The sequence below is a fragment of the Pseudochaenichthys georgianus genome, chromosome 23, assembly GCF_902827115.2.
Source record: "Pseudochaenichthys georgianus chromosome 23, fPseGeo1.2, whole genome shotgun sequence".
Classification (NCBI taxonomy): Eukaryota; Metazoa; Chordata; class Actinopteri; order Perciformes; family Channichthyidae; genus Pseudochaenichthys; species Pseudochaenichthys georgianus.
In genome coordinates this window covers 6,382,943-6,408,896 of record NC_047525.1, presented here as the reverse complement: position 1 = coordinate 6,408,896, position 25,954 = coordinate 6,382,943, and the positions used below count along the sequence as shown (strand labels likewise).

At 44.3% G+C, this 25,954-nt stretch overlaps 1 protein-coding gene across 1 annotated transcript in view; it reads right to left on the bottom strand.

Annotated features, from left to right (window-relative positions):
• The window catches only part of wnk1b (WNK lysine deficient protein kinase 1b), a 90,748-nt gene that overhangs the window by 10,935 nt on the left and 53,859 nt on the right, over nucleotides 1–25,954 (bottom strand). Inside the window, exons 4-27 of the mRNA XM_034112475.2 lie at nucleotides 24,881–25,101; nucleotides 23,202–23,359; nucleotides 19,922–20,010; nucleotides 19,523–19,662; nucleotides 19,185–19,264; nucleotides 18,720–19,025; nucleotides 18,467–18,533; nucleotides 18,159–18,355; nucleotides 16,812–17,117; nucleotides 14,206–15,567; nucleotides 11,958–12,053; nucleotides 11,131–11,205; nucleotides 10,469–10,546; nucleotides 8,749–9,003; nucleotides 7,456–7,514; nucleotides 7,140–7,311; nucleotides 6,831–6,947; nucleotides 5,862–5,972; nucleotides 5,641–5,692; nucleotides 3,331–3,471; nucleotides 1,774–2,671; nucleotides 1,136–1,440; nucleotides 974–1,044; nucleotides 604–660 (exon numbers count right to left, since the gene is read on the bottom strand). Of these exons, the coding sequence (XP_033968366.1) occupies nucleotides 604–660; nucleotides 974–1,044; nucleotides 1,136–1,440; nucleotides 1,774–2,671; nucleotides 3,331–3,471; nucleotides 5,641–5,692; nucleotides 5,862–5,972; nucleotides 6,831–6,947; nucleotides 7,140–7,311; nucleotides 7,456–7,514; nucleotides 8,749–9,003; nucleotides 10,469–10,546; nucleotides 11,131–11,205; nucleotides 11,958–12,053; nucleotides 14,206–15,567; nucleotides 16,812–17,117; nucleotides 18,159–18,355; nucleotides 18,467–18,533; nucleotides 18,720–19,025; nucleotides 19,185–19,264; nucleotides 19,523–19,662; nucleotides 19,922–20,010; nucleotides 23,202–23,359; nucleotides 24,881–25,101 (5,413 nt within the window). The remainder of the gene's footprint in view (nucleotides 1–603; nucleotides 661–973; nucleotides 1,045–1,135; nucleotides 1,441–1,773; nucleotides 2,672–3,330; nucleotides 3,472–5,640; nucleotides 5,693–5,861; nucleotides 5,973–6,830; nucleotides 6,948–7,139; nucleotides 7,312–7,455; nucleotides 7,515–8,748; nucleotides 9,004–10,468; nucleotides 10,547–11,130; nucleotides 11,206–11,957; nucleotides 12,054–14,205; nucleotides 15,568–16,811; nucleotides 17,118–18,158; nucleotides 18,356–18,466; nucleotides 18,534–18,719; nucleotides 19,026–19,184; nucleotides 19,265–19,522; nucleotides 19,663–19,921; nucleotides 20,011–23,201; nucleotides 23,360–24,880; nucleotides 25,102–25,954) is intronic.

Genomic DNA, 25,954 nt, shown 5'->3' with positions numbered 1-25,954 from the left:
CCCAGGTAAGGTGAGTTGGAAGGCAAATCCCTTGAGCTCAACAGCAGCGGGATTATGTTGATCAAACAGGACAAGTCTCGACTATGAGACTTACATAAAGGACGAGGAGTGACAGATGGTAACTTGGCTTCAATATTTTCCATCTAAGAAATACAAGTCTCACTATCAAGTGGTCACATGGTGTGGCTATCTTTAGACACCAGCATACACAGAGGCAGAGGCAACTAAATGTGCTGGAAACTAAATGCACTTCTCTGATTGGAGGTACTTCTCTAAGTTTTCATGTCTCTCATCCTTTTTTATTGGACTGCTGCTCTCTGAATCTAATCCTGTTATAATTTAAAGTAAAGTGCTAGTGTTAGTTGCTAGTTAAATGTCTGTATTTGATTTAATATGTCATTATTTTTTAGGTATATTTCAGGGTTAGGCCGGTGCTGTTAAATGTTCAGTGAGCAGAAGGAATTAAAAGTATTTTTCCCCAGCAGAAGCATTCATCACACACAACAGATGCATGGATGTGCCATCATAAGCATTACAGGCTCAGGTTACACACAGTGTTGCATTGCATGGGAAATAGAACTCTTAAATGGATCAAAAAAACACCTGTGTTAGACAAGGTCCAGGGAATGATGGCAGGAGTTCTGAAGGAGGAGAACTGGCCTGATCCCAGAGAAATAGAGGCCATGAAAAGACAGAGAGAGAGAAACGAGGGGGAACATATTTGTAGAGGAGGTTATAAGAACAACGTTTGTTGTACAGAACGTGAGAATAAATGTTCATGCAAGGAAAGTGAGTAGAAACATCTCGGAAAAACCTTTAAAGATTAAATGATGTGACTTCTTCAATTTGAAAGGTGTATTACTTTAAAACTATGCAACAGTAGCTGCCTACAGGATTACATAATGGATAACATTTCCAATAGGTATATTGAAATAAGTAGTATTGCCATCTACAGTTAAGCTCGATCACTCACCGATGTCCTGGATAAAGGAGTTTTGGATGGAGTGGTCTGGCCAAAGGATGAAGCAGGGACGACTGTAGAAACTGAAATCATAAAATCAGTGAGCAGCAAAGTTATATCAGCTTCTCCTACAGTAGATCATTTACAGAAACACAAACACATTCCTCTCCATACCGATGGGAGCAGGGGCGGAGATGGGTGTTCCTGGTCTCTGGGCGGGGGAGCCCAGCGGCAGGGTGCAGGGGGGCTGAGGAGGGTTGGCCGGCTGGCTGGACACAGGTGTGGTGACAGATGTGCTGGAGGGGCCCATTGGGGACGAGGTACCTGCTGCGTGGGCTCCAGACGCAGGGTCAGCAGCTGAGAGGTCTCCACCAGTGGCTGACCCCCCTCCACCCATGTCCATGAAGAGAGAGCGCAGCTTCATCTCCAGAGCCTGGATGTCGTCCGGCTTACCCTGGGACTCATTGAACGCCTCACACCTAAGAGAGATAACAATGAGTGATCTGCAATGATGCTCAATAAAGGACACAAAGCCCATGAAACACAATCACAACTAAAGCTGTTCGATGTTTGACAGAACATTTGAGGGATAGTTCGTATGTGTTGAAGTGAGGCTGATGAAGCACTTATCCATAGTAAAAAAAAAACACACAACATGGTGTACAACTTTAAAAGTTAGGACTTAAATCAGAAACGGTCTGATCAGAGAATTATAAGAGGATAATTAAACTGAGCAAGCTATCCGTGCTTACTTTTGGTACGTGAACACTTACTACTCAGTCTCAATATGGTCAGGGAGTAGATATTCTCACCTTGCATCACATTCCCCACAGTGTGTGTGCGTCTGCCCAGGCAGCGCTGCCGTCTGCGGCTGGGAGTGGACCAAGGTCGGTTGGACTGAGGGAACATTGGTGGTCACTGGCTGGAGCCCCACAACGGAGGAGGAAGAGGAGGGAGGGGTGGTGGTGTGGAAGGAGGTGGGGGGAGTGAGCCGTGGCCCTGGGATGGCAGTGGTGAGGATGATGGAGGAGGAGAGGGAAGCAGTAGAGGAGGAGGGGGGGGACACTGACGGATGTTCTGAGGAGACTTCACTAGCTAGAAGAGTGGAGGAAGGAGGCGAGGATACAGGAGTCTGGGCGGGAGGAGGGGAGGTGAGCAGTGGTGGGGGGAGGCCGGAGATGCTGGCAGGTGGTAAAGGGGAGGGGGCTGATGTAGCAATGACAGGATGAGACTGAGGCTGGGGGAAAGCCTGCGGCTGAATCTGTGCTTGAACCTGGGACTGGGACACAGGCTGGGACTGAAGGGTGGACTGACTCACCCCAGTGGGAGGAGAGGGGGAGGTACAAGGATGGCTGAGAGGGACACTGGGCATAGAGTAGGGGGTGGAGGAGGAGGAAGGAGGAGAAAGTGAGGCCTCCAACACCTGCTCCTGTGGCGGGTTGCAACTAGAAGGGAGGAGAGCAGCAGTAGGATCCACAGTGGGAGGGACTGAGCTGGCCTGTGGGGGGGCAGTAGCTGCTGCAGGCTGCAGAGGCGGGTGGGTGGAGTGGATGGAGTGGATGGAGGCAGGGGCGGTGCTGGGTCCGGGGTCAAACTGATCCCGGTTCTGTCTGAGCACAGAGAAGGCCTGCTGTAAACTGATGGCTCCAGCTGACTGGGACAAGCTCAAACCAGTGGCGGGGGTCTGGGCTGGAGCTGCAGCTGGAGGAACTGCAACCAGAGAAACTGTGGTTTAATCCCCAATGCCCGTCTGGTTCACTGTACAATCTTTGGACAGTGAGGCAGTACGTTTATTTATAAAGCACATTTCATACACAGAGGCAACCCAAGGAGATTTACATAAAGATGTTCAAAGAGACACTGAAAACACAGACAGAGACAAAAGGGGGAGAGCGTGAGGGGCGACACTACTATTTACAAATAATTATAGTATTCAGTATAAGTGTAATGTGTCCATAACTTTCTAATTCCTATACTTGACGACTATTTTATAAAAAGTTTAACATTACATCACAGCTACACATCGGGCCAAAGAAAGCCCCTAAGCTTTTCTTTGGTCACAAGAAACCGGCTCTGTTGTGAGCAGTAGATAAACAATATCTCACTGTTCTATTAAAAGGTCATATTCTATGAAATTAAGCAATTGTCCGTGTGTTTTTGCACTTTGACGGATCATTTGGGCAATTTCCTCTAAAAGCATTACAGCTTTACCTGATGACTGTGGGAACATGTGTTTGTCTTTGCTTCCCTTTTTGGCCACCAGAGTAATAACAGGTTTAAAAGCAAACCTTTTATACTAAAAGAAAATAAGTGAATTGCTGACTTTTGAAGGACAGACACACACACTCACACACAAACACAACCCTTACCTATTCCTGCAGGCCGTTGGCGGGCCGGAGAAGGGGAAGAGGGGAGTGTTTGTTCCCTCAGCCGGGCCTCAGGTACGGGGCTGACGATGAACCGCCGACCCGCTGAATGGACCACTTGTGCTGTTGCACTGGGAGAGATGTCTGCAGAGAGGAGCATGTCAATACATAGCATTGTTATTGTTAATCCCCGAGAGATTCATATGCACGCTGATATTCTACAATAGAGTTCATCAAGCCAAGGAAGCTTTGTGGATGTAAACTGGACATTTTACGGAGTATATCGAATTGGCAGGAGCCAGGGGCGGTTATAGGGGGGGGGGGGGCAGGGGGGACCAGTGCCCCCCTAACACTGACCTCTGACCCCCATAAAAATGAAAAGTGAAAAAAGTGAAAAAAATGTATGATTTATTACACGATTTATTGAATGACGGAATAGGCGGAACTAACATTATTCGTCATTCTAGTCGGACCCATTAGAGCGGTGCACTCAGGACCCATTAGAGCGGTGCACTCACTTTCACTGTCCGGCTGAAGCGCGCGAAACACAAACACTTTTCATCTTGGATCATCAGAGGCTGTTGCATCCAAGAAAGACTGATTGAAACCTACGTTTCGAGAGACTACCACGATAATTGAAGGTTAGTTAAACTATTGTATCCGTGTAATTGTAGATGTAAAGTAGAGATGTAACTGTTCATTGCCTTTATTTTTATATAAATATGATATGATGTTAGTGCAAACATTACTTAACTATAACTTAAGCTGAAGCTAACAGTAATAACTATAAGATATATCTGAAATAAATAAGTGTACTGAAACAAATACCAATAACTGGATTGCATTGTTTCCTTATGCGCAATTACTTCATACTGTCTAGTTCTCTTTTTCGTCCTGCATTTATTGTGCCCCCCTCAGAGAATAACTGGCCCCCCCAGTCAAATTGGTCTAGAACCGCCACTGGCAGGAACACTTTGAATGCTTGCTAACACAGACGCTTAAAGTCAGGTGTAAAGCGTCCCCCTTTGGCATTTAAACCAGTAGCGTAGGCAGAAATGTACTTTAGGGTGGGCCTGTAAAAAATAGGGTGGGCCAGATTTTTCTTCTGCGCATCAGAAGCTAACAACAATCCCCGCCGGTACCGGTGGCAGATTACTTTTAAAATACTTTTGGAATACTTTCCATCACCCGGACTGCATTCTTTGTACTGTCTTAAAACCTTTCCTTAGAATATGTTATAAATTGTAAGGTGTCCTTGGGTGCTTTGAAAGGCGCCCCTAAATAGAATGAATTATCATTATTATTATTATTTATTATTATTATTAGTATTATCTGAAACGATGTAATAAGTTTTACAACTTTTTCCAGTCACTTGCCCCATGCCTTCAGCAGCAGCAGGCCATTCACTTTGATTTTATCCCGTTATAAATGTCATCATTTCGACAATAAAGAAATGCTACATAAACGTTATCTTGGACATTTTATCTAACCATCTCCGTTTCTAACTTTCAATATATTTTAAAAGAGATCTCTCTCTCTCATCTGCGTGCGGGGGCGGGGCCTCACAGACACGCTGCATCTCTCTCTCTCTCGCTCACAGACATGCTGCAGTGTGTGCACACATTTCTGCCGGTAATGAATATTACATTTTGTGAGGAAACTTTTCCACCAATAATTCCAATAAGTATTCCAAAAAGTATTCACTTCAGGTTTACGAAAGTAACTGTAATCAGATTACTCGTTTTTCAAATGTACCGCCAGCTGAATACACTTGATTTTTGTATTCTGATTACGTAACGCCGTTACATGTATTCCGTTACAACCCAACCCTGTGTAGGCTATATCTCTCCGGACTGTCCACCAGCAGATGAGAAACACCCACCTCTCCGCCTCTTCCAAGGGACGAGGGAACCGTGCGGCAGAGTTTCCGTTAACATTTTGTTTCTTCTGACAGCCCAGCAGCAGGAGAGGTGGGGAGAGGGAGGCGGGGCTATTTTATCGTTATCAGAAAATGATCGTATAGATCGCTGCTAGTTGAGGGCAGTCTTCTTGGAGTCTGGCTTTTTTTTAAAAACCAAAGTTCATTCGTGAACTTTGAGCCATCATTTATTTTGCAGGCAGCTCTCTGCCTCTCTCACGTTATTATGGCGCGTGCCGGAACCAACAATCAGTTTTTTTTTTTAAATAACACCGAAGCTTTCTCAGGGTGGGCCAATGAGTAAACTGGGTGGGCCCAGGCCCTATGGTGGCTACGCCACTGATTTAAACGAGTGGTTGTTGTTTTTCGAAGGTTTTTTGTTTTGTTATTTTTACCTGGCATGGGGACAGATCTAGTAGGAATCTGCTGCACCATATCACCTGCCATCTGTAGATCAACAACACAACATGAAATAAACACTAAGAGATACATTGTGTTAAATAAATAAAAGGTGCTATACTGCATATTAGCAGCTATTTAAACATTCATAAAAAATCAGGAACCCATAAAAAAGACCAAATGAGAGACAGACATCAAGAGTGAGTGTTGTATTTACCTGGCTGTTTGAGTCTCTCTCCAGACCCTTCTCATCTGCGTTCTCTATCACCTCTCTGACCTGCTCAATGAACGACTCCCTCTCACTCTCCAGGATAAACTCACTCTGGACCTGCAGAGAAAAAGTCAGATTAAGTTGTGTGTAAGTGTGTATATATATAATGTGACAGAAACCATGCTGGTGTATTCTTCCTATGCCAGTGCGTTGCCACAGAGCTATAATTTCACCTCTTGTGGGAACCTGTTGATAACTCTCACAATGAAAGCACAAGGAAAGGAGCAATTATGTGTGTGGTCAGTGGTTTTAGATGACAAAGAGGAGATAGCACGCACACTGGCATGTGAAGCATATTCCTTGGCCTGTCGAAATCATTATTTAGCTGACCTCGGGTTATCCCTATTATATACGACTAGGGCATTGCACAAACATTGCACATTTTGAAAAACATAGCATATGTTGTGCCGTAGTTTCCATTTGTCTTTGGGTCAGTGATTTGTTTGTTTTTATTCTAATTACACTCTTCCCCCCGTCATTTAGAAGTAAATTGCTCTTAGAAAGGGTGTACTCACCTTATTGTTATTATTATTATTATTATTATTAGGGTTTGTATTTAATTATTTAAGAATCTACAGTGAAAATGTATTACCATGGGCACTTGAGTCTATCATGTTAATAAGCCAGATTTAGCCATAAAGACTAGGTTGCAAAGGCTAATGATTGCAGTACAAATTAAAGCACATGTCCTCAATTAAAAGCCCTTATTTGTATTGTCATTTGTCAGGGGAAAAACGTTTTCTTTTTATAACAATATAATTTGTCCCAATTATGTCTTGGACAGTACATTTTCAACAAAAGTAGTTATAATGAAAGGCCTCTGCATGGAATAATAAATAAATGAAGATGATTGAAAGGAGAGCAAATCATTCTGAAGAGTTGTGGAGAAGATGAAACAAGTGGCGGAGTGTTTACCATGATCTGGGCGATCTCCTCAGGGTTGTCTCCGTCCAGGTCGAACCTGAAGGTCACCATCTTCCTGTTGTGTGTCTCCAGCTGACACTCTGCTACCCTGTCTCCTCGGTTGGAGATCTACACACGGACACACATGTAGAAATACACAGAGAGAACATCACCATTAGAAAGAAGGAGACAGTCAAAAATATCTCTATTGCAGGTTTCCATTTACTTTGATTGCAGCTCATCACTCACAACCAATACACACTAGCAAAAGAAGAGTTATTGCTTCATTAGGATTAAAGGACTTATGGGCTGTGCTATTACATTGAGGACATTGAGTTTGGCCTTGGAGGTCTTCTCATTGCGTGATCGACTTCGCACTGAACGCCTCTGATGTCTCTTGGTGGAGCGCCCTTCATGGCGACCCCCTCCTCCTCCTCCTCCTCCTCCTCCTCCCTCGTTTCCGTCACTCAGACCTGAGGCCTCAGAGTGGCCGCTGAGGCAGAGAGGGGAAACAGAGATTTACAGACAGGAAAATAGAAACTGACTCAGAGACGCCATTGAAAATGATTACATGTAATCAATACATGCAGGAGTTCAGACATGGTGTGTGAGTTGGCTCGTGCATCACAGGTATTACCTCTCTATAGATGAGAGGACTTGAGGTGGCTGTAGTTGGGACTGGGACAGCTCTGAAGACTGAAACACACACCGACACATAAAAATACACATAAATACATCAATCATTTTCATGTGTCAACACAAAGAACAACAAACAACAGGAAAGCATGAAGTACAAGCAAAGAGAGCAATCTAGATTAAAGCATGCTTTAAGAGGATTCATTTAATGGAAATATATGAAGCTAAACAACAACTTCAAAATAGAGCAATAAACAAAAGGAGCAAAGCGAGAACTTCCCCAGAAGACGATAGTTTGTATTCATTATGTGCATACAGTATCTCCAATAACACATGCGACCCTGTTTAATGTAAAGGTCTATAGTAAGAGCTTTTGACTTCAGAAATCAAGTCAGAGTAGAGTTGAACTCCTGCGTACAGTGATCCATTTTGTTCATGTGACGACATTGATATGCTCCGTGACTCCGCACCAGTTTGGGAAAGCGTTCCAACAATGACTGTTTAATTGAGGGTGTTGTTACACTCACACCATCAAACCTGTTCTTCTATGTTCAAACAAAGTCAACCAGAGTATTACCAGCACATCATCATCCATGTAATACATCTTCATATTTGCCACTGAGTTGCACTGAAATATGAATGTACTGTAAATGCAAAACGAAAAAAAGCGAACAAAACCACCCAACATCTGAGCCATCCACAGACAACTGAAGTGGTTCATAATGCAGCTGTAATCGGGTCTTTCAATCAACACGTACGAGGCGCGCAGGATATTGAGCATCAGGCAACAGCAACTCCTAACAGATTTGTTCTTGAGCGGAATGTTCGAGTACAGATCTGTTTTTTGAACCAAAGGGGGAAACACTTTTGCATGACAAAAATATATGATATAACATTTGTTATTATTATCCTGGCCTGCTAATTCACTTTTTTTTTTTTTATTGAATTCATGTTTTTATTTGCTTATTTTGTCCCAAACACGCATGTATTTACGGTATGTAGTGTCTGGAAACATTCAGAAACTGACTCATGCAGCTGCTTCGGGATCTCTTTTCAATTTGCAGGACTGGAAGCTCCATCGGGTCAATTGTACTTCACCATTGTGTGAATAATACACACCTACACACCTAAAAGATCAGGCGAACCTGATTAGGCACAGAGTAAGAGCAAACCTCACAAGAATACAAAAATGGAGTTTCATCTTATATAACATGCTGTCCAACCCAAAACAAAGTACACAATCCTCACTCGCCCACAGCATTGACGTGTTGCTCTGACAGGCTATGACCAGTACCTGGGGAGGGGCTTCCATGGGAGTATCAGGCGGGGCGGTGACTACACTGATGATTGGCACCACCGTGGCCAAGGGCTGAGGCACAGGTGTGGGCACAGGAGGAGGAGCAGGAGGAGGAGGGGAAACAATAGTAGGCACCACCCCAACAGGGAGTGGCAGAGGAGAGGCCACGGCCGCTGTCGGCATGGTAACAGTGAGGGATGGCGACGTGGAGGGCAAGGTCGCCGAGGAAATGGTAGACTGAGTTACACTGGGCTGAGAAGAGGATGGAGGACCAGAAGGAAGAAGAAGGGAGAAAGAAGAACGTGGATAAGGCAGAGGAAGGGAGAGAGGAAAAGGGAGGGAGCAACGTCACAGGGAGGAGGAGGAAGTAGACAAACCCGGCAGTGATCACGTGTTAACGCCAATCTCCTTCATAATGGATCAGTGAGCTAAAGCTGCCCTCTGGTTTAACTGCTGCACCTTAACGACTTCACACCAACATAAAAATAAACCAATTCAGTTAAAGAGGACATACGATGCACATGTTCAGGTTCATATCAGTGTGTAGTGTCTCTCCTGACACGTCTCCATGCTTTCATGTTCAAAAAGCTCTATCTCTCTCATACTGCCTGTGCTGCAGCACCTCTTTTCACCCTGTGTCTGAAACCAGAGCCCAGTCTGCTCTGATTGGTTAGCTGGCCGGCTCTGTTGTGATTGGAAAACAGCTTAGAGCTTAGCCAATTTGTTGGAGCGCTAGCTAATAGCATTGTGAGTGTTACATAGTGATGTCACTGTGTTATTGAAGTAAACAAAGTAGTACAAAGAGCCATCTTTAGTTCACTGACCCTCAAACAACAAAGACAACTCGAACACTGAGCAAGACCATAAGTGACAACCGGCTCTGTGACAGGACGATTGTGTAAGACACACGTGACTGTGAGACCATGCAGCGACACACCACTGAGATCTGTGCACAGTGCACAGCGCTGCAGGTTTGTTTCACAATGTAAACACTCCTAATGAAACATTAACATGGAGACACATGACGAGAAACACACATACACATGTTTTCAAACACTATGAGTATAAAAATGCATTTATTCTGTGGCAATTCTAAATTGAGTTTACAGCTATTGTGTGTGTCCTGTAGGTCTAACCCTGTTCTGGCAACACAATATACAGAACTTATAAAAATGCCCAACTGGATACGGGCCTGGATAATGACACAACACACCTTTCCTCATTCTTCACTTCCAACTGGAGCCAAATGTCCGTTTACTCTTCACCACTTCTGATCCAGGAACTATTAGCAACTCATTGGTAAAAAGGTGCCAATGTGTTGGAGCTCCATGCTTTTGATCAGATAGGAAGTACGAGCATCTGGGGTGAGCTACCAACGACAGACATCACACACAGACAGATCTATATCCAACAGCACAACAAGAGGGATGTCCAACAGATTCACTGAGCAAACCCCACACACACACACACACACACACACACACACACACACACACACACACACACCACACACACACACACACACACACACACACACACACACACACACACACACACACACACACACACACACACACACACACACACACACACACACACACACACACACACACACACACACACACACACACACACACACACACACACACACACACACACACACACACACACACACACTCACTGAAAACAATACACACATTGCCATATCAAATGTTACCTGAACCAGAACTAGCTGAGCAGCTTGGTACAGAAGGTAAAGATGCTCTATACTCGGAGACGGACTGACGTCAAGAAACTAAACGCACACAAACACATACATCAAACATTAAAGCACACACACATTGTGTATAGAAAGATCAGGAAGCATGTGTAAACACACATACAAACAAACCCGGTGATAAGTGCAGGCAGCATGCCAATGAGCCAGCAAGTGGGGAAAGTAAAAAAAGAAACAATATGAGCGGACAAAAAGAAGTTTACAGAAAAGCAAAACATGCAGTAATGGCCAAGAATGGCATTGATTATGAAGTGTGTTAAATACTTGAATACTGTGTGTCCATGTTGGTCCCTGGCTGACTGTGTTTTTACAGAAATGCATATACAGAAGAGTGTGTGGGAAGGCAACACTATCAGACCCTAAACTAACCCTCAGGGTTCTACATGATGACAATACAAAGAGTCAGTGTTTATTAAACGGGCTTTGACTCAGACGTTGGTGCGTGTATAAAAGGCGGCAGGTGTGTATGTCGGTAAAGATGATCTTGAGTTAAATCCTGCTACTGTCTGCAGAAAGACCAGCAGCAACTTGTTTGCATTAGGAATGTGTTTATGAGGTCATCTCGTAAATGTATTTTTAATTAGCGGTGCTACTTTACGTACCTGTGAAGATGTGTGAGGCAGAGATGTGTGCGAGGGGCTCTGAACTGACGTGATGCTGTGACTGGATGGAACCACCTGGAGAGAGGAAGAAAAGAGACAGTGAGGGGAAATGACTAGATATATAAAGATTACACCAATATCCTTTTTAGATTTCAGACTTTTTTTTAGGTACTTCATCTCCCAGTCCTGTCCTGCTTCTAATAACCAGCATACACTCAGATGATCCCAGGTACAAGACACTAACAAGAGTTGGAAAATACCAGCTGGCAAAATTAATGTTACTTAATTAATGTTATATTATCCCATGAATTGTTCATTTTCTGAAAGGCTGCTGAACAATATTAAAATAAATAATATTTAGTGCAACGTTGTATAAATGCCATAACAAGTTTGTTATACAACCACAAACATGTTGAATTTAAGTATGTGTGAAAGGTTGTTTTGCTAGTTCTAATGAGGAAACCTGTTTTTCTGACACAAAACATTTGATGTCAGATTAATGTCCAATTTCATGCTCAATCAATTCAGTTTGAAGCTGCAATGAGTTCATGCCAGGGGTTTGTGCTGGGGGCTAACACAGCTCTGTGCTGTGACTGCAGGCAGCAGCCAGCTCTGTGGGGGGGTTCCCTCGAGGGAAAGGCAACCACTTCAAAGACAAAGCCCAGTTATTGCTGGATAAGCACAACATAGGCTGGGGCCATTATCTTTATGAGGATGTGCCGATGTGGTATTCAAAGTGTGATCAAAGTAATGGAATGAGATAAGAGAACACACTTTTAGATCAATGTACAAAGTTACTTTCTGGGTTGTTTTACTACAGATCTTACCTGTTGGGGGGTCCCAGGAGGAGCTGGCTGTGTGTTGGCAGGAACCAGAGGGGGTGGTCCTGCAGTGGATTGTGGGATGGGGGACTGAACCTGCTGCTGAGAAACAGAATTGCAGAAAGACGGACAGAGAGGAGGGGGTGTTGTGGGAGAGGGAATCGAGAGAGATCGGCAACAAGACAAAAGAGAAACAAGAACACAATCAGGAAATGTTTGCAGCTCGTACTCATAAACCGTACATGAGTGCAAACACAAGGTACTTCTGCTGTTCTACAGTGATCACTCTGGAGTCTACATTCCCTTCTTGTGTATGCACATATGCACACAGACAACATCTATACGGCTACAGATATAAGCACACCAATACCGACTGTGTGCATAAACAAATACACACAGTTTGTAGTGTAGCATGTACAACAGTACAGGCACAATACTGGGGTTAGGTAGGGTGTAAGTACAGGGGTTTCTCACATGCAGGTCAAACCCTTAGTGGTGGTAGTGATAACAAGTCAAAGAAAGTGGAAGCTAGAATAACGACACCAAACAACCCACTGCTGTTTGCCCTAAAACACCGTACACAGACGCCATATTGGATCTATTTCCACGTCAAATATACTAAGATCTTCATTTCGAGATTTCTTCCTGACATTTTATAAGCAGCCCTAGAAGAAAGTCTGATTGGTTTGTAATGTTGCCGTTTTTAAATGATTGCCTGGTAATGTACATGTGGGGATGATTGATGTTCCTGGTGCCTTCCTAGTGACCGTGTGAACGCCACAGACAGAACCATACAGAGATGTTCTGTGACTGGACCCGTAGGAGGCTGTTGCAGTTCGTTACTCGTCACAAAGCACAAGTGCGTGGCATCAGACACACTGCTACCTGCCTTTTTAACATCACCACGTAAAGACAATAAAGAATTTCACAACAGATATCTAATAAATATATAGAAAGATAGCCTAAATTCAACGACATGAAATAAGACAGATTGGAGAAAATAGAAGAGTGGTCATAAGTGTTTTAAAGAGACCATGGAAAAGTCTCATGAATGTGAACTGTGACTTTTGAACCTTGGGTAGAAAGTTGATTACCAGAAAAGGACAACATAAAATGCAAAAATAAAGAAACAATTACAACAGAAAGAATATAGAATAAACAAATGAAATGTTTATCTGCATGGTTACATGTCCAAGCCCCCTTGGTTTTGTTGTATGTTTCTGTGTGTTTGTCCATACAAATCAGCAAAGTCTCGCAGCTTTATCATTACTTTCAGGATTTCCTTGGATTGGTAACATGTCATTCCCCATGTAGGCGTCTAGAATATAAAGTTACATTTGAAAGTGTTACTATATATAATGCTCACCATTGATGTTGGACTTTGGATTTGTATGAGCAACAAAATGAAGTATATCGTAAATACAGTATACTCCCACAAACACACATTTTCTCATATACATTTAAATATGAACATACAGACAAAATATTACTTACTGACATTGACAAATAAAAAAATGCACACAGAAAGGAGGGGGCTTTGACCGCTTTGAAAAGCTTGCACACCAGAGTTGGTCTCAAAGACTACCTTCTGAATGCTTTCTAAATCCTTTTGACTCCACTCATGATGCTGAGTCTTATGTGGGGTTTGAAATCGAGTGTTTCTGGTTGGTTGGTTGGGCTCTGGGTCGTGCCCTCTTCTTTAAAGTTTTATGAAAGCTCTGCTCATGACTAGCATTGTTCTATATCGTATGCTTCTTGAGGCAGAACATGCAATAATGTGAGACATTTTGAAGGCAGACCATGAGACCCTCTCTCTGTAGTGTTCATATGACTTGAAAGGATAAAATCACAAACAAAGACTACATCATCGGGGGCTCCTGGGTTGGTAGGGTAAACAAAGCAACAGGGATTGCAATAAAAGCCTCTCGGTCATACCACTATTATAAATAATTCAGCTGCTTTTCATAGAAGGATTCACTTGACTCTGATGTATGATACCATTGTCTATCTCTCTACACAATGGCAAACGACCCAATGGGCACACTAGCATGACATATTTGGTCCATGGCAATATTTGTCATTCTCTGTTTTTGTAACAATGTCTTCTTGCAAACAAACAATAACAAAAAGAGCACAGAATGTTACAATAAGGCAATTATAATATATGGTGGTTGTGAATCCTTGCTAGAAAAGGAACGTATGTAATAGTAATTGACCCAGAGTCTTAGGGGTATTTTAGGTCTGAACGTAGTACCAGAGTGGGGTTAGCGGCCTGCATGGCCAGCAATGACTCATGGTATGTCATATCGGGTTGGGCTGGTATCACCCCTCCATGCCGAGCCCAGGCACTCTGGATCAGAGACTCCAGCTGGGTGGATGGTGCTCCCCCAAGCTCAGTGGATGGGGTGGCAGGGAGAAAGCTCTGCATGGAGGGTGGGTGTCCCTGGGGGTCTACAGCGAACAGTCCTCCGGGCGCATCGTAGAACACAGCGGAGGACGAGTGAGGGATGGACTGAGCAGCGGAGGAGTCGAAGGGAGGGAGCAGAGGAGGGGGAGGAGGGGACTGGAACTCTCCGGCGTCAGAGGAGGCAAACGAGTCACTAGAAGGATCTGGGCTTCTGTCTTTTCCGGCTATCCCTATGTGGTGAAGGAGGAGACTTCCTGGAGGCAAGGGGAGCTCGGGGCTGAGGTACGTGTACAGCTCCTCTGTCACTGGCTGCAGTCGGCTGTACGTGCCCGAACCTCCGGACCCAGTCCCAGTGTCCTCCAGAGGGAGGTCCATGGAGCTCCTGCGGGCCCGGTACAGTCTGGGCGCCAGGAGGCTTGGGTCTCCAGCAGCAGCTGCGGCCGCTGCGGCTAAAGCAGGTGCGGACATGGGGAAAGCAGAAGAGGAGGGGTGCTGTGGTGGAGGGTAGCATCCATCAGATGATGATGTAGAGCCACCGGTGGGCCCACTCATGGGGGGTAAAGGTGGAGGGGTTGGACTGTGTGTGCTCATTCTTTGCATGAGATGTGTGTGCAAGAAGCCCGGCTGAGGGGGAGGAACCGGTTCAAACCCCATGCTCGCAGCGACGGCTGCTGCTTGCATCTGCTGATGGAAACCCAAGTGGCCTAGCTGGTGTGCAGTCATTGGATAACCTCCATATGCCATGGCTTCATAATGGTCCAATAAGGCAGCTTGATTCAGACTCAGTCTCCTCACTGCTTCCTCGTGCTCTGCTCTCATGTCTTTGTAGACGTACAAGCTCGGGTCAGATTGTCCTTGGAGATGCAGCGGCTCTCCAACACCAAGTCTTTGAGCAGCTGCTGCAAAACTGGGATTGACCATAAAGAGAGGAGGGGTCTCAACGCCCTCCATCCCAGCAAAAGGATGCAGGCTACTCCCATAGCGAGGGTAGGCAGGCTGGAATTGTCGGGTGTGTGCCTCCAGAATGGACGTGCTCTTGCGTCTCTGGGTGTTGTAGGCCTTAGGAGGCCCAGTGGGGGGAGGAGAGAAAGATATGGGCCGCTCAGGGATGGAGGGGAAGAAAGTAGTAGGGGGGTCTGGGAGGGTTTGGAGGGGGATGCTCCCTCCTGTGCTTCCTCCTCCGCTGTAGGGGTGCTGCATTGAATGCTGCTGCGACAATGAGATACAATGGATTTAAGGATGAGAATGAGAGAACCACAGCAAAGGCCCACATGGAGAAAACAGTGTATTCAAGTGCATCATTTCAAAGCAATACCAAGAGAAAAAAAAGAAATGAATTATCTTTCCAGATTAGAAACAAAATGACGTGCTTAAGATAGATCAGAACATATCTAACATATGTAAAAAAGAAGTGATGAGATGAAATGGTAGGACACAGAGACAAGACAGTAGAAGTGCTATAGCTCACAGGTAGAGGTAGATTGTAGTGAGGTGGTATCAAGAGAAGAAAGGCCAAATGTGAATCTTCTGACTAAGTAGTTGCAACCTAACTATCTAGTCAGCCGAGGTTTTAAGCATGATGTCTTGACTATTCAAATGAAAAAAATAAAAAATGAGCCACAACATTATATTCCAACTAAAATTGGAGCCAATAGAGCCACCTAAGTCATTCTTGATTATTAATTTACTTTTTGGATATAGCAACTTGCAGAACGCTAACATGCTGTACTGCTTTTATTATTAGGGTTGTCAAATGGGCAGTTTTCCTGATGCAGATGCAAAAGATATTAGGAATGTGTATCATAGAGCAAAGGTAAAGGTATAGCCAGTCTATCTGATTCTAATATGAACACATGGTCCAACAGAGGGCGGAAGAGAGTTAAAGAGAGGTGGATGGGTAGGATGTCAGACTCACAGCCGTGCCTGAAAATAAACTAAGTTTGAACCAACACAGGTCCCTGTTAGCTAATCAAAATATAGGAGCCACCTAAAATGACTCAAATAAAAAATATGATGTAATTGCAGATTTTTGTTTACTGAGTTGCACTTTTTGCATGAAATATATATACCAATATATATCACATATGTGTACATCGATATTCAGTAAAGCAGGCTTGGTAGCTAGAAGAGGTAATACACCAGTTTACTTTGAACACACTTCTAAATCCTTTCATTTCAATTATTCGCAAATATTTCCTTTTTCTAATTCCATCTGATTGTTTCCATTTGGCTAGTCGTTCAAAGCTGTTCAGGTACTGATAGAAAGAGTAATAAGAGCTGATCATTATCAATCATTCCATATAAAGTGGCACCTGGCCCTTTTATATCTACTTTCAGACACCATTGTGGCCTGTGTCCCTCATCTCTCTCTCTCTCTCTCTCTCTCTCCTCCCCCCCCCCCTGTGGTTGTCACCACCACTGTGGCCCCTCAGGACGTGAGACTGTGAACCTACAGGCGTGGAGAACAGGGCGGGCAGGCTGGCCCTCCGCTGCATGGTGCTGGGCAGAGGGGAGGCAGAGTGGAGGGGCAGGACCGTCTCCAGGGCCTTGGAGAGGCGCCCGGCGAATGTGTCCCTCTCAGCCGCGAGAGGCATGCAGGGGGGGGTGGTGTAGGAGGATGAGGAGGAGTACAGGTCGGGAGGAGGGGTGGAGGGCTGCTGTGGAGGAGCGGCCAGGGGTGAAGGAGCATGGGAAAAGGAGTATGAGGAGGGGGGGACGCAAAAAGACATGCTACGACTTCGACGAGGGCGCGACGCAGGCTGGAGGCCAGGGAGAGGGGAGCGGGACCAACATGAAAAACAAAGACATTAAATTATAACACACAAAAAACGAACTAAACATAGATCAAATACAACGCACCCAAAGGACACAAGTTTGAAAAGTGAAGAATACACAAATAAAATCAATAAAGTAAATAATGATACTAAATCACGGTAATACATTTCAATACCTGATATACTTGAACGTAATACATAAACGTGTACATAAAAGTCATTCATCAAAATGGGGAAAATGAAAGAGAAAAACTGTAGAGGGAAGATTGTTATCAGTGCAACCATTTAAGATAGTATCACAATACAAATGGCACAATTACACACGGAAATATAATTGTAAACATATGCGGTAAAGAAAACTTAAACAGACTGATGACCAAAAAAACAAAAGGAACAAATATGTGAAACGGAATAAAAACAAATGAACACAATGTTACATAGAAGGAAAGAATGGTTATTCAACATATTCAATGAAGTCGTTCTCTAATGTTATAAACCAGTCTGTCATTAACTCGGGTGGTGACCCTGAAATAGGTTTAAAAAGTCCTAAAAATAAACCCAAACCATCATTTCATTATTGAATTAACCAGCATGCAAACTGAACGGTCATCCAGTTAAACAATATTGGTCATTGTAGGTGATGGTACATTTGAAATTGGTAGCCAAAAGGAAATGAAAAATATTATATTATTAAATAAGAAATGCAGAACCTCCTTAGTACTTAGAAAAAATAATGTAATATCAATAAACAACAATTAAATATAATAAATGATATCTGCATTACAAAAGTATGCTATATCTAAGGTCAATTATCTCTTTGGGAAAATCCTAAAATACATGTGCAAGAATACTAGTGCATATTTCTACTCACACACACTGCACACTCACTCAAACAAAATGCAGTGCTCACTTCAAACGTTCATGTTCAGCACCTGTGAGTAAAGCCCCGCCCACAGACAGGCTAAGCATGACGTCATACGTGCAGGTGAACATGTAAAGTCCAATGTGGAGGTCATCAGCACTCACCATTTGCTGCTGCAGCGGCTGGGCGTAGCCCGGGTGCTGCTGTGGGTTGGCTGAGGGGATGGAGGGGTAGGGGGTTTGGGGCTGGGAGGGGGGGTGGGTGGAGGTGGGACAGCTGTACGACATGGTCAGCTGAGCCAGGTTGGGGGTGTCAGAGGAGAAAACTGAGGAGCCCTGTCCACTGTCCAGACCCCCTTCAGCTGAGAGGGAGAGAGAGAAGGAGAGAGAGAGAGAGAGAGTCAACATTTGTGCACAATGTGATGATACCATACTTTATGATCTGATATTTTGAATCTCTCTCTTAGTCTTACATGCGTGCAAGATGGCGGTCTGCTGATAGTGAAGCTGCTGCTCCACGTCTGTCTCCTCCGCTTCTACCTGCAAACACAACAACACAATCTGGGGTCAAACAAGAAGAAATCAAACAGAAAAGCACCATTTCTAGGTGCTCCCACTGGACACACGTCCAACAGTCTGTTCCAACCACCCATCACTGAATCAAGGTACGAATATAACTGACTGACAAGCTTCTTAACATTAGACCATTCCAACTGTTCAACTCACCTGTGTGTGGGAAAGTTTGAGTGTCTCTTGTTGCTGCTGCTGCTGCTGTTGCTGCTGTTGTTGTTGTTGTTGTTGTAGCTGTTGTTGCTGCTGAAGCTGTTGTTGCTGCTGAAGTTGTTGTTGCTGCTGCTGCTGCTGCTGCTGATGAAGCTGTTGTTGTTGCTGCTCAGTCTCCAGTCTTCTCTTCTCCTGCTCCTCTCGTACCAGCTGCCTCTGCTCTCTCTTGCGGCGGATCAGAGACACGCGGTCCTTGATGGCCTTGGCCATGGTCTTATGGTCCCCCTCAGCAACGTAGCCAGACTCAACCTGGGACAAATATACTCCGTTTAACAAAAACCCTTCACTTTGCCATGTAGTTCCTTCCATCCAACATCCTTCCCTTCTGTCTATCCCCTCTTCCCTTAACCCATCACTTCCTCCCACCATGAGTGCATTTCTTCAGTTCCTGCCCTGCATTGTACGTACCATTTCCTGCGCCACATCTTCAGGGACGTCCTTGATCAGGTCAAAGGAGAACTCGATGGCTTCGTTGTCTTTGTATTTGCCTGCAAACAAGTTGACACATTGCTAGTCAGGAAGCTGCCCCTGTTCTCCTAAAGTCAATTCAAATCTATGATATTAATAATTGCATCATAGGCTAAGTGTTTTCATTCTTCAACAGTTGAATTGTGCTCTTTCAGTAGCTTAGAAATGCTGCAAGGGTATATATTCCATATTTGGGTCTGAGACTGTATAAGGAATGCTAAGAAAAATTCAAATTTAAATAATATCCTAATTAAATGGCAAAACACAATTATTCTTGCCTTTGAGCTTCTTCACGTCTTCTATCCTGAGCCAGAGTTTGATGGCAATCATTGCCCCATCATCCTCTTCTGCCAGTTCAACCCGGACCCCCGTGTCCTCCTGGAAGAACGCATGGTTCAGCAAGATCTTTATAGCATATCTAGAGGAACAAGAGAAATACATAGAAATTCAAGAGAGAATGTAATGTTGTTGCTTCTTGAAAGACATTTTTTCAAGACCAGTGGCCTGTACTACGAAGCAGGATTTTCGGTTAGCGAGTTAACTTCAGGGTTAACTCTGGGTTTCCGGTCCTACGACGCTGGTTCACTTCTTACCGGTAATGTAGATCTCCATGGTAACTTGTGCTGAACACCTAACCTGCTCCGGAGCATGTGTGTGAGTGTGTGTTTGTGTCTCACCTCTCATCCTTGTTTGTTCTGATGCAGCCCTCTATAATTTCCTTCACCTCAGGAATGGCTACCTTGTCAAAGCTGCCTGGTTTTACTCCCTGCACAAACAAAAAGAAAGATCAGTGAAGTCAAGAAAACGAAACACCAAAAGTAGACCCGAATTCGGACACACAAACAGTATACATTTGGCACTAAGATAATAGCAAGTTACTAAGAACACAGAACTTCTGTCAGACCTTTCCGTACAACATCCAGAAGCTCAACACTAAACTGAAGTTGAGCTACAGCCGGAGGCATCGTAATGAACAATCCATTCATTCAAACACTAGACGACGAACAACATGAAGAAAGAAGCAAAGTCTAGCATGAAGGGAGCTGAGGTCAATCTTGGAAATATAAAAAAGCTGGCAAATTGAAAATGACTTGCTCCAAAAGAAAAGTATGAGAATCAGTACCTCTGTGGACGATACAGTGGATAGCATGTCAACACACTCTCCGGTCAATCATGTAATCAATTCAATACCTTTGCTGGTTCTTTGTAAAAAAGGTTGCAGACTAAGGCCCATGTGAGATGCATTTAATAAAACAGATTAAATGTACACCGATACGCCTTTTGGAAAACTAAATCCGAAGCACTTTTAAAACATTTTAAAGACAGAAAGAACACAAGAAAGCCATATCAAAAGGTAGGCTACTTACCTAGAAAGCACTGGGTTCAATAAACTAGGGGAGACGGTTTATGTTAATGCCAGGAAATAACAACCTACTTCTGCCCTCGTCCACAAGCTCTGTCCTCCCTTTCTCTCAGTTTCTCTCCAGCAACCCCCCCCAGTTCATTATTACACAAACCCCCCCCCCCCCCCCCCCCTCTGACACCCACATTTAATTCCAGGACCAAACAAAGTTAGGAGAGATGGAGGAAGTAATGGTATTAAGTGTGACAGATGAGGAGGAGGAGGAAGAGAAGAAGAAGAAGAAGAAGAAGAAGAAGAAGAAGAAGAAGAAGAAGAAGAAGAAGAAGAAGAAGAAGAAGAAGAAGAAGAAGAAGAAGAAGAAGAAGAAGAAGAAGAAGAAGAAACACACAAGACACACAGCATGAAGGCTCACTGAGGTGTATTTCAACTTTTGTTGCAAAGGCCAAATGCTTAATTAATAAACTCAATTGTCACAAGCCAATACAATTAAGCAATATTTGTGACCCAATGTCACCGCCTCCATACGATGAAATGTGAGTCCAGCAACGCCTCTAACAGACCATAACACACATTTTGGACAAATGTCACTTTTATACGTTTTTTTTAATTCACATTTACTGTGAATCAGGGGTTACTAAGGTCTAACTGTGTGAGACACGGAGGGTTGGGAAGCTGCTAGGATGGATTAGGCAGTGAAATGAAAGGAAGCAGGTGACTGGGGGCACCCTGCGGCTGTCACAAGGTTGTGTGTGTGTGTGTGTGTGTGTGTGTGTGTGTGTGACACAATAACATCTGAAGCTGGTTGTTTGACTCAATGCCCGGCTGACTGAATACAGAGATCAGAGAAGCATAATGATATAATGTGTACAATTATAATTGCATGCACACAAACAGAGCTGTGGAGCCAGAGGTGAGGTCACAGTCATAATCAAATAAGGTTTGTTTTTAACTTTGTACCAGTGAGAAGGGGGAATGGAGAGAAGGAGGGAAAGGATAAGAGGGGACAGAGGGATGTATGTTAACTTGCTAAATTAAGAGGAGTGATCGAGGACTGATTATTTTCTCTCACCGTGGTAGTTTTAGACAATCTTGATCCGAATCCCTTCAATTGTTATTTGCCGGTCAGATAGTAGGCAAAAAAAGGATATGATATATACTAAGATATAACACTTACATTTTTTACGTTTAAACACAAACCTTTGTCTGGCTATAATCATGTTTTGTCAAATGGGTCATATTCTGCTCATGGTCAGGTTCATATTTGTATTTGTATTACTTTACTAGTAAATTCCTCTGGTCCATTAACCATCACCGTCATGTGCTGTTTACACGAAAACACAAACGGTTGTTTGCGCTACTTTTCGTATAGCCCGTTCGTTCACACAAGGCTGTAACGGAAATGCGGAAACCGACCCCGCAAACGATAACGGGTCCCAAGGTGGATAGATCTGCAAACGGAATGCTCTGGGGGGCCAAACGGCTCAGTGTGTCCGCCCTATACGATCATTTCCTGATTTCCATGAAGCCATAGCCCCGCCTCTCCCCGCCTCTGCTGCTCACTGCTGTAGCATGGTCCGGAGCTACTGTCAACATCTACAGCTCCTCTACCACAACCATCAGCAACAAGTGGACATGGAGAATCACATGAACTACATGTTGCTAAATCCACCGCTGGGCATAAACAGAAGGGCAACCATGGCAACCATGCTCGGGGGTCTTCTTCGCTGCTTTTGATGTATTTTGTGGCGAAAGTACAGCGCCACTTACAGGCCCAACATATGTACTACAGCGTCTCCAGCGCTTTTGAGCGGTCTCGTGCGGAAGTACAGCGCCACTTACAGGCCCAGCATATGTACTACAGCGTCTCCAGCGCTTTTGGGCGGTCTCGTGCGGAAGTACAGCGCCACTTACAGGCCCAGCATATGTACTACAGCGTCTCCAGCGCTTTTGGGCGGTCTCGTGCGGAAGTACAGCGCCACTTACAGGCCCAACATATGTACTACAGCGTCTCCAGCGCTTTTGGGCGGTCTCGTGCGGAAGTACAGCGCCACTTACAGGCCCAGCATATGTACTACAGCGTCCCTCTCCAGTGGTCCCGAGCGGTCTCGTGTGAACGGAAATACTTTTTTGATATCGTATTCGGTTCGTTTGCGTTTCGTATGCGTTTGCGTGTAAAATGGGGTCTCAGCCTCGATAAAGCTGAACTCACCCCAATGAGGAAGGGGGGGGGGAGACGGTGTGTGTGTGTGTGTGTGTGTGTGTGTGTGTGTGTGTGTGTGTGTGTGTGTGTGTGTGTGTGTGTGTGTGTGGGTGTGTGTGTGATGACCTCAGCAGCACTTAAAGTAGCCTGTGATTGCATCCGTTGTCCTCCGTCTGGGTTTGGGTGTCTGTCTGGTTTTTCCCCACAGTGATTTCAGCTCTATCTCTCATCTGTGTTTATTTAGCAACAATTAAAAATGCTACCAAACAAAAATAAGATATAAGAATAATAAAAATGAGTGTGCATTATAATCAGATGTGTTGAGAGAAAATAAGCAAGTGAGACTTATCGACACAAACACGAGAACAAAGAAGTAGAGCAGATGCAGACTTACACTAGTGACCCGCCTGTAGATCTGGGCCGCGTTCTGACACTCAGAGTAGGGGTACTCTGACGTAGCCATCTCCAGCATACACATCCCAAAGGCGTAGACATCTACCGACTCATCATACTTCTCCTCATACATCTCAGGAGCCATAAACTCGGGGGTTCCTGAGGAAAGGAGAGAGAGGAAAAACAAAACGGTTACATCAAAGCTACGAAATGTCTCCGTCAGATAATGTAGGAAGAACATCCTCAAAGATTTCATTCATTTATGCATACTAAAAGCTAGGGGATTTGTTTCCCTTCACAATCAGAGATAGTCATAGCAAACAAATTGGTTTTCATCCATTTCTTTAAACAAAACTGTGCCCCATAAACAGAAGCATAGACACAGTGGGAACCAGGAAAAGAGCATGTGAGAAATCTGGTTCAATCTAGATTAAAACAATTCTTTACAAATTCTAGGATTTTAAAAGCCAGAGCCCTAGATCAAAAACCTGATGTGATAAACCCATTACTTTAAGATGTAATGACCAAGGAATACACACATGTGGTTTCAATGTGGACATTTCTTTTCATAAGGGTGTGTATTCAATCTACAGTGTGTTATAGACTCATTATACTGTAGCAGTGGTTCTCAAACGTTTTCTGTTATTCCCCACTTTGAACAGGTGGGCCTTTTCAAGCCCCACTTGTCCCTCACTTGGTGGGCTGTTGCCTTCGGTGGGCCGCTGGCTCTGGCATAGGTAGGCCGTGGACTTTCACAGCGCCGGTACCGCATCCGCCGCCGCAAACACCCGCCGTTGCAAGGCTCTGGCCGGCGGCTCCGGCGCTGTGAAAGTCCACCGCCGTTGCGAGTCTCCGGCTGTAAACAGTCCACTACCGCCCGCGAGGACCCAGGTTCGATTCCCGCCTGAGGTCCAAAAAGTTTATTAAAAAAAAATATAATAATCTCCCGTTCATCGCGTCCATTCGCGACCCACCCATCACATCTCTGTGCCCCACCAGTGACACTTTGAGAAATGCTGCATTATAGGGACTAAGGTTTTGTGTGTGTGTGTGTGTGTGTGTGTGTGTGTGTGTGTGTGTGTGTCCAACAACTGTCCAAATACCTGAGGTCTGCCTAATTACTCCAAAGCAGCTGTGAGGTTTACAAGGCATATCATTCTCACCTCAGCTTCATGAGAGTATGCACAATATGCGCAAATCTGTACGAACACCAAAATATCTGCGGTTAGCTACACAACTGGAAGGCTTCCAAGTTAACACGGAGCAGAGCTGTCACTTTTTACTCAACTTAATTTAAGGTATTATATGCCGGGTGTGTTTGTGGTGTATTTTTTAAGTGTGTGTGTGTACGCATCTTTCACATCCCCAAACCGCATAATCCGACCTTCACAGCAGACTGAGTGGTGTGTATTTCACATTTCAAATTCAAGTCTGCTTTTACAGCCAGACATTTTAGAAGCAATCAAATTAATCTGCAGAAGGCGTGTGCACAATGTGTCTGTGTTCATTGTGCTTCTAAGAGACAGCATGTGTGGATGTGAAACTCAGCTGTTTCACTTTCCACATCTCAAACATTTCATTCAGATATACAGCTTCATGTCTGAGTACAGATTGCAGTGTGTGGGATCATAGAGATAAGGAAGGTGTGTTTTCAGTGGCTGTGTGTATGTGTTTTCATACCTATGACACTCTTGGCGAAGGAGGCCCTCTTCAGCGTGGCTAAGCCCAGGTCCCCGATCTTCACGGAGCCGGTGGGCCCTGTGATAAAGATATTGTCACACTTCAGGTCCCTGTGGATGATGGGCGGGGCTCTGGTGTGCAGGAAGTGAAGACCTTTGAGGATCTGTCTGCACCAAGAACGCAGGACCTTGATTTTCATCACCTTGAAACGCTTCAGGTAGCTGCAGGACAAAGGAACATCACACATAAATACAGTACACGTCGTTCAACCGCAGATTAAGTGTACACAAATACACAAAGAGATGCCGGTTCAACGCCACCACATATTCAAAAGCTGTGTATACTGTTCAAGTGGCTTTTGTTCTTCACAGCAACTGCCTATTACTTTTCTCTTTTAAAGGACACAAGCTTAAACACACACGTGTCCTATGCATTTAATTTTCTATTCATATTATTGAGTTTTAGAGACACTCTAAATATATACAGTAATATCCTTTTTGCAAGACCCTGAAAACCATCAATGCATGATTGCATTATTTCAAATCAAAGCTTCGAGAGGCAGACAATAGTCAGATAAGACGCAGCAACACAACCCGGATAATGAGTCAATTCAAGATCAAAGCTTACAACCAAAGTGGATTACTGTAAAACAATTCCAGCTTAAAAGAGAAAGACTCACACCGACATACATGTGGGCATACACACACACACACACACACACACACACACACACACACACACACACACACACACACACACACACACACACACACACACACACACACACACACACACACACACACACACACACACACACACACACACACACACACACACACACACACACACACACACACACACACACACACACACACACACACACACACACACACACACACACACACACACACACACACACACACACACACACACACACACACACACACACACACACACACACACACACACACACACACACACCATAGACAGGACGTCACTGACGGACATTCTGGCATCTGCAGGGTAAGACACTGATATCATGATGACATACTATGGTCTATTGTTTTTATTATA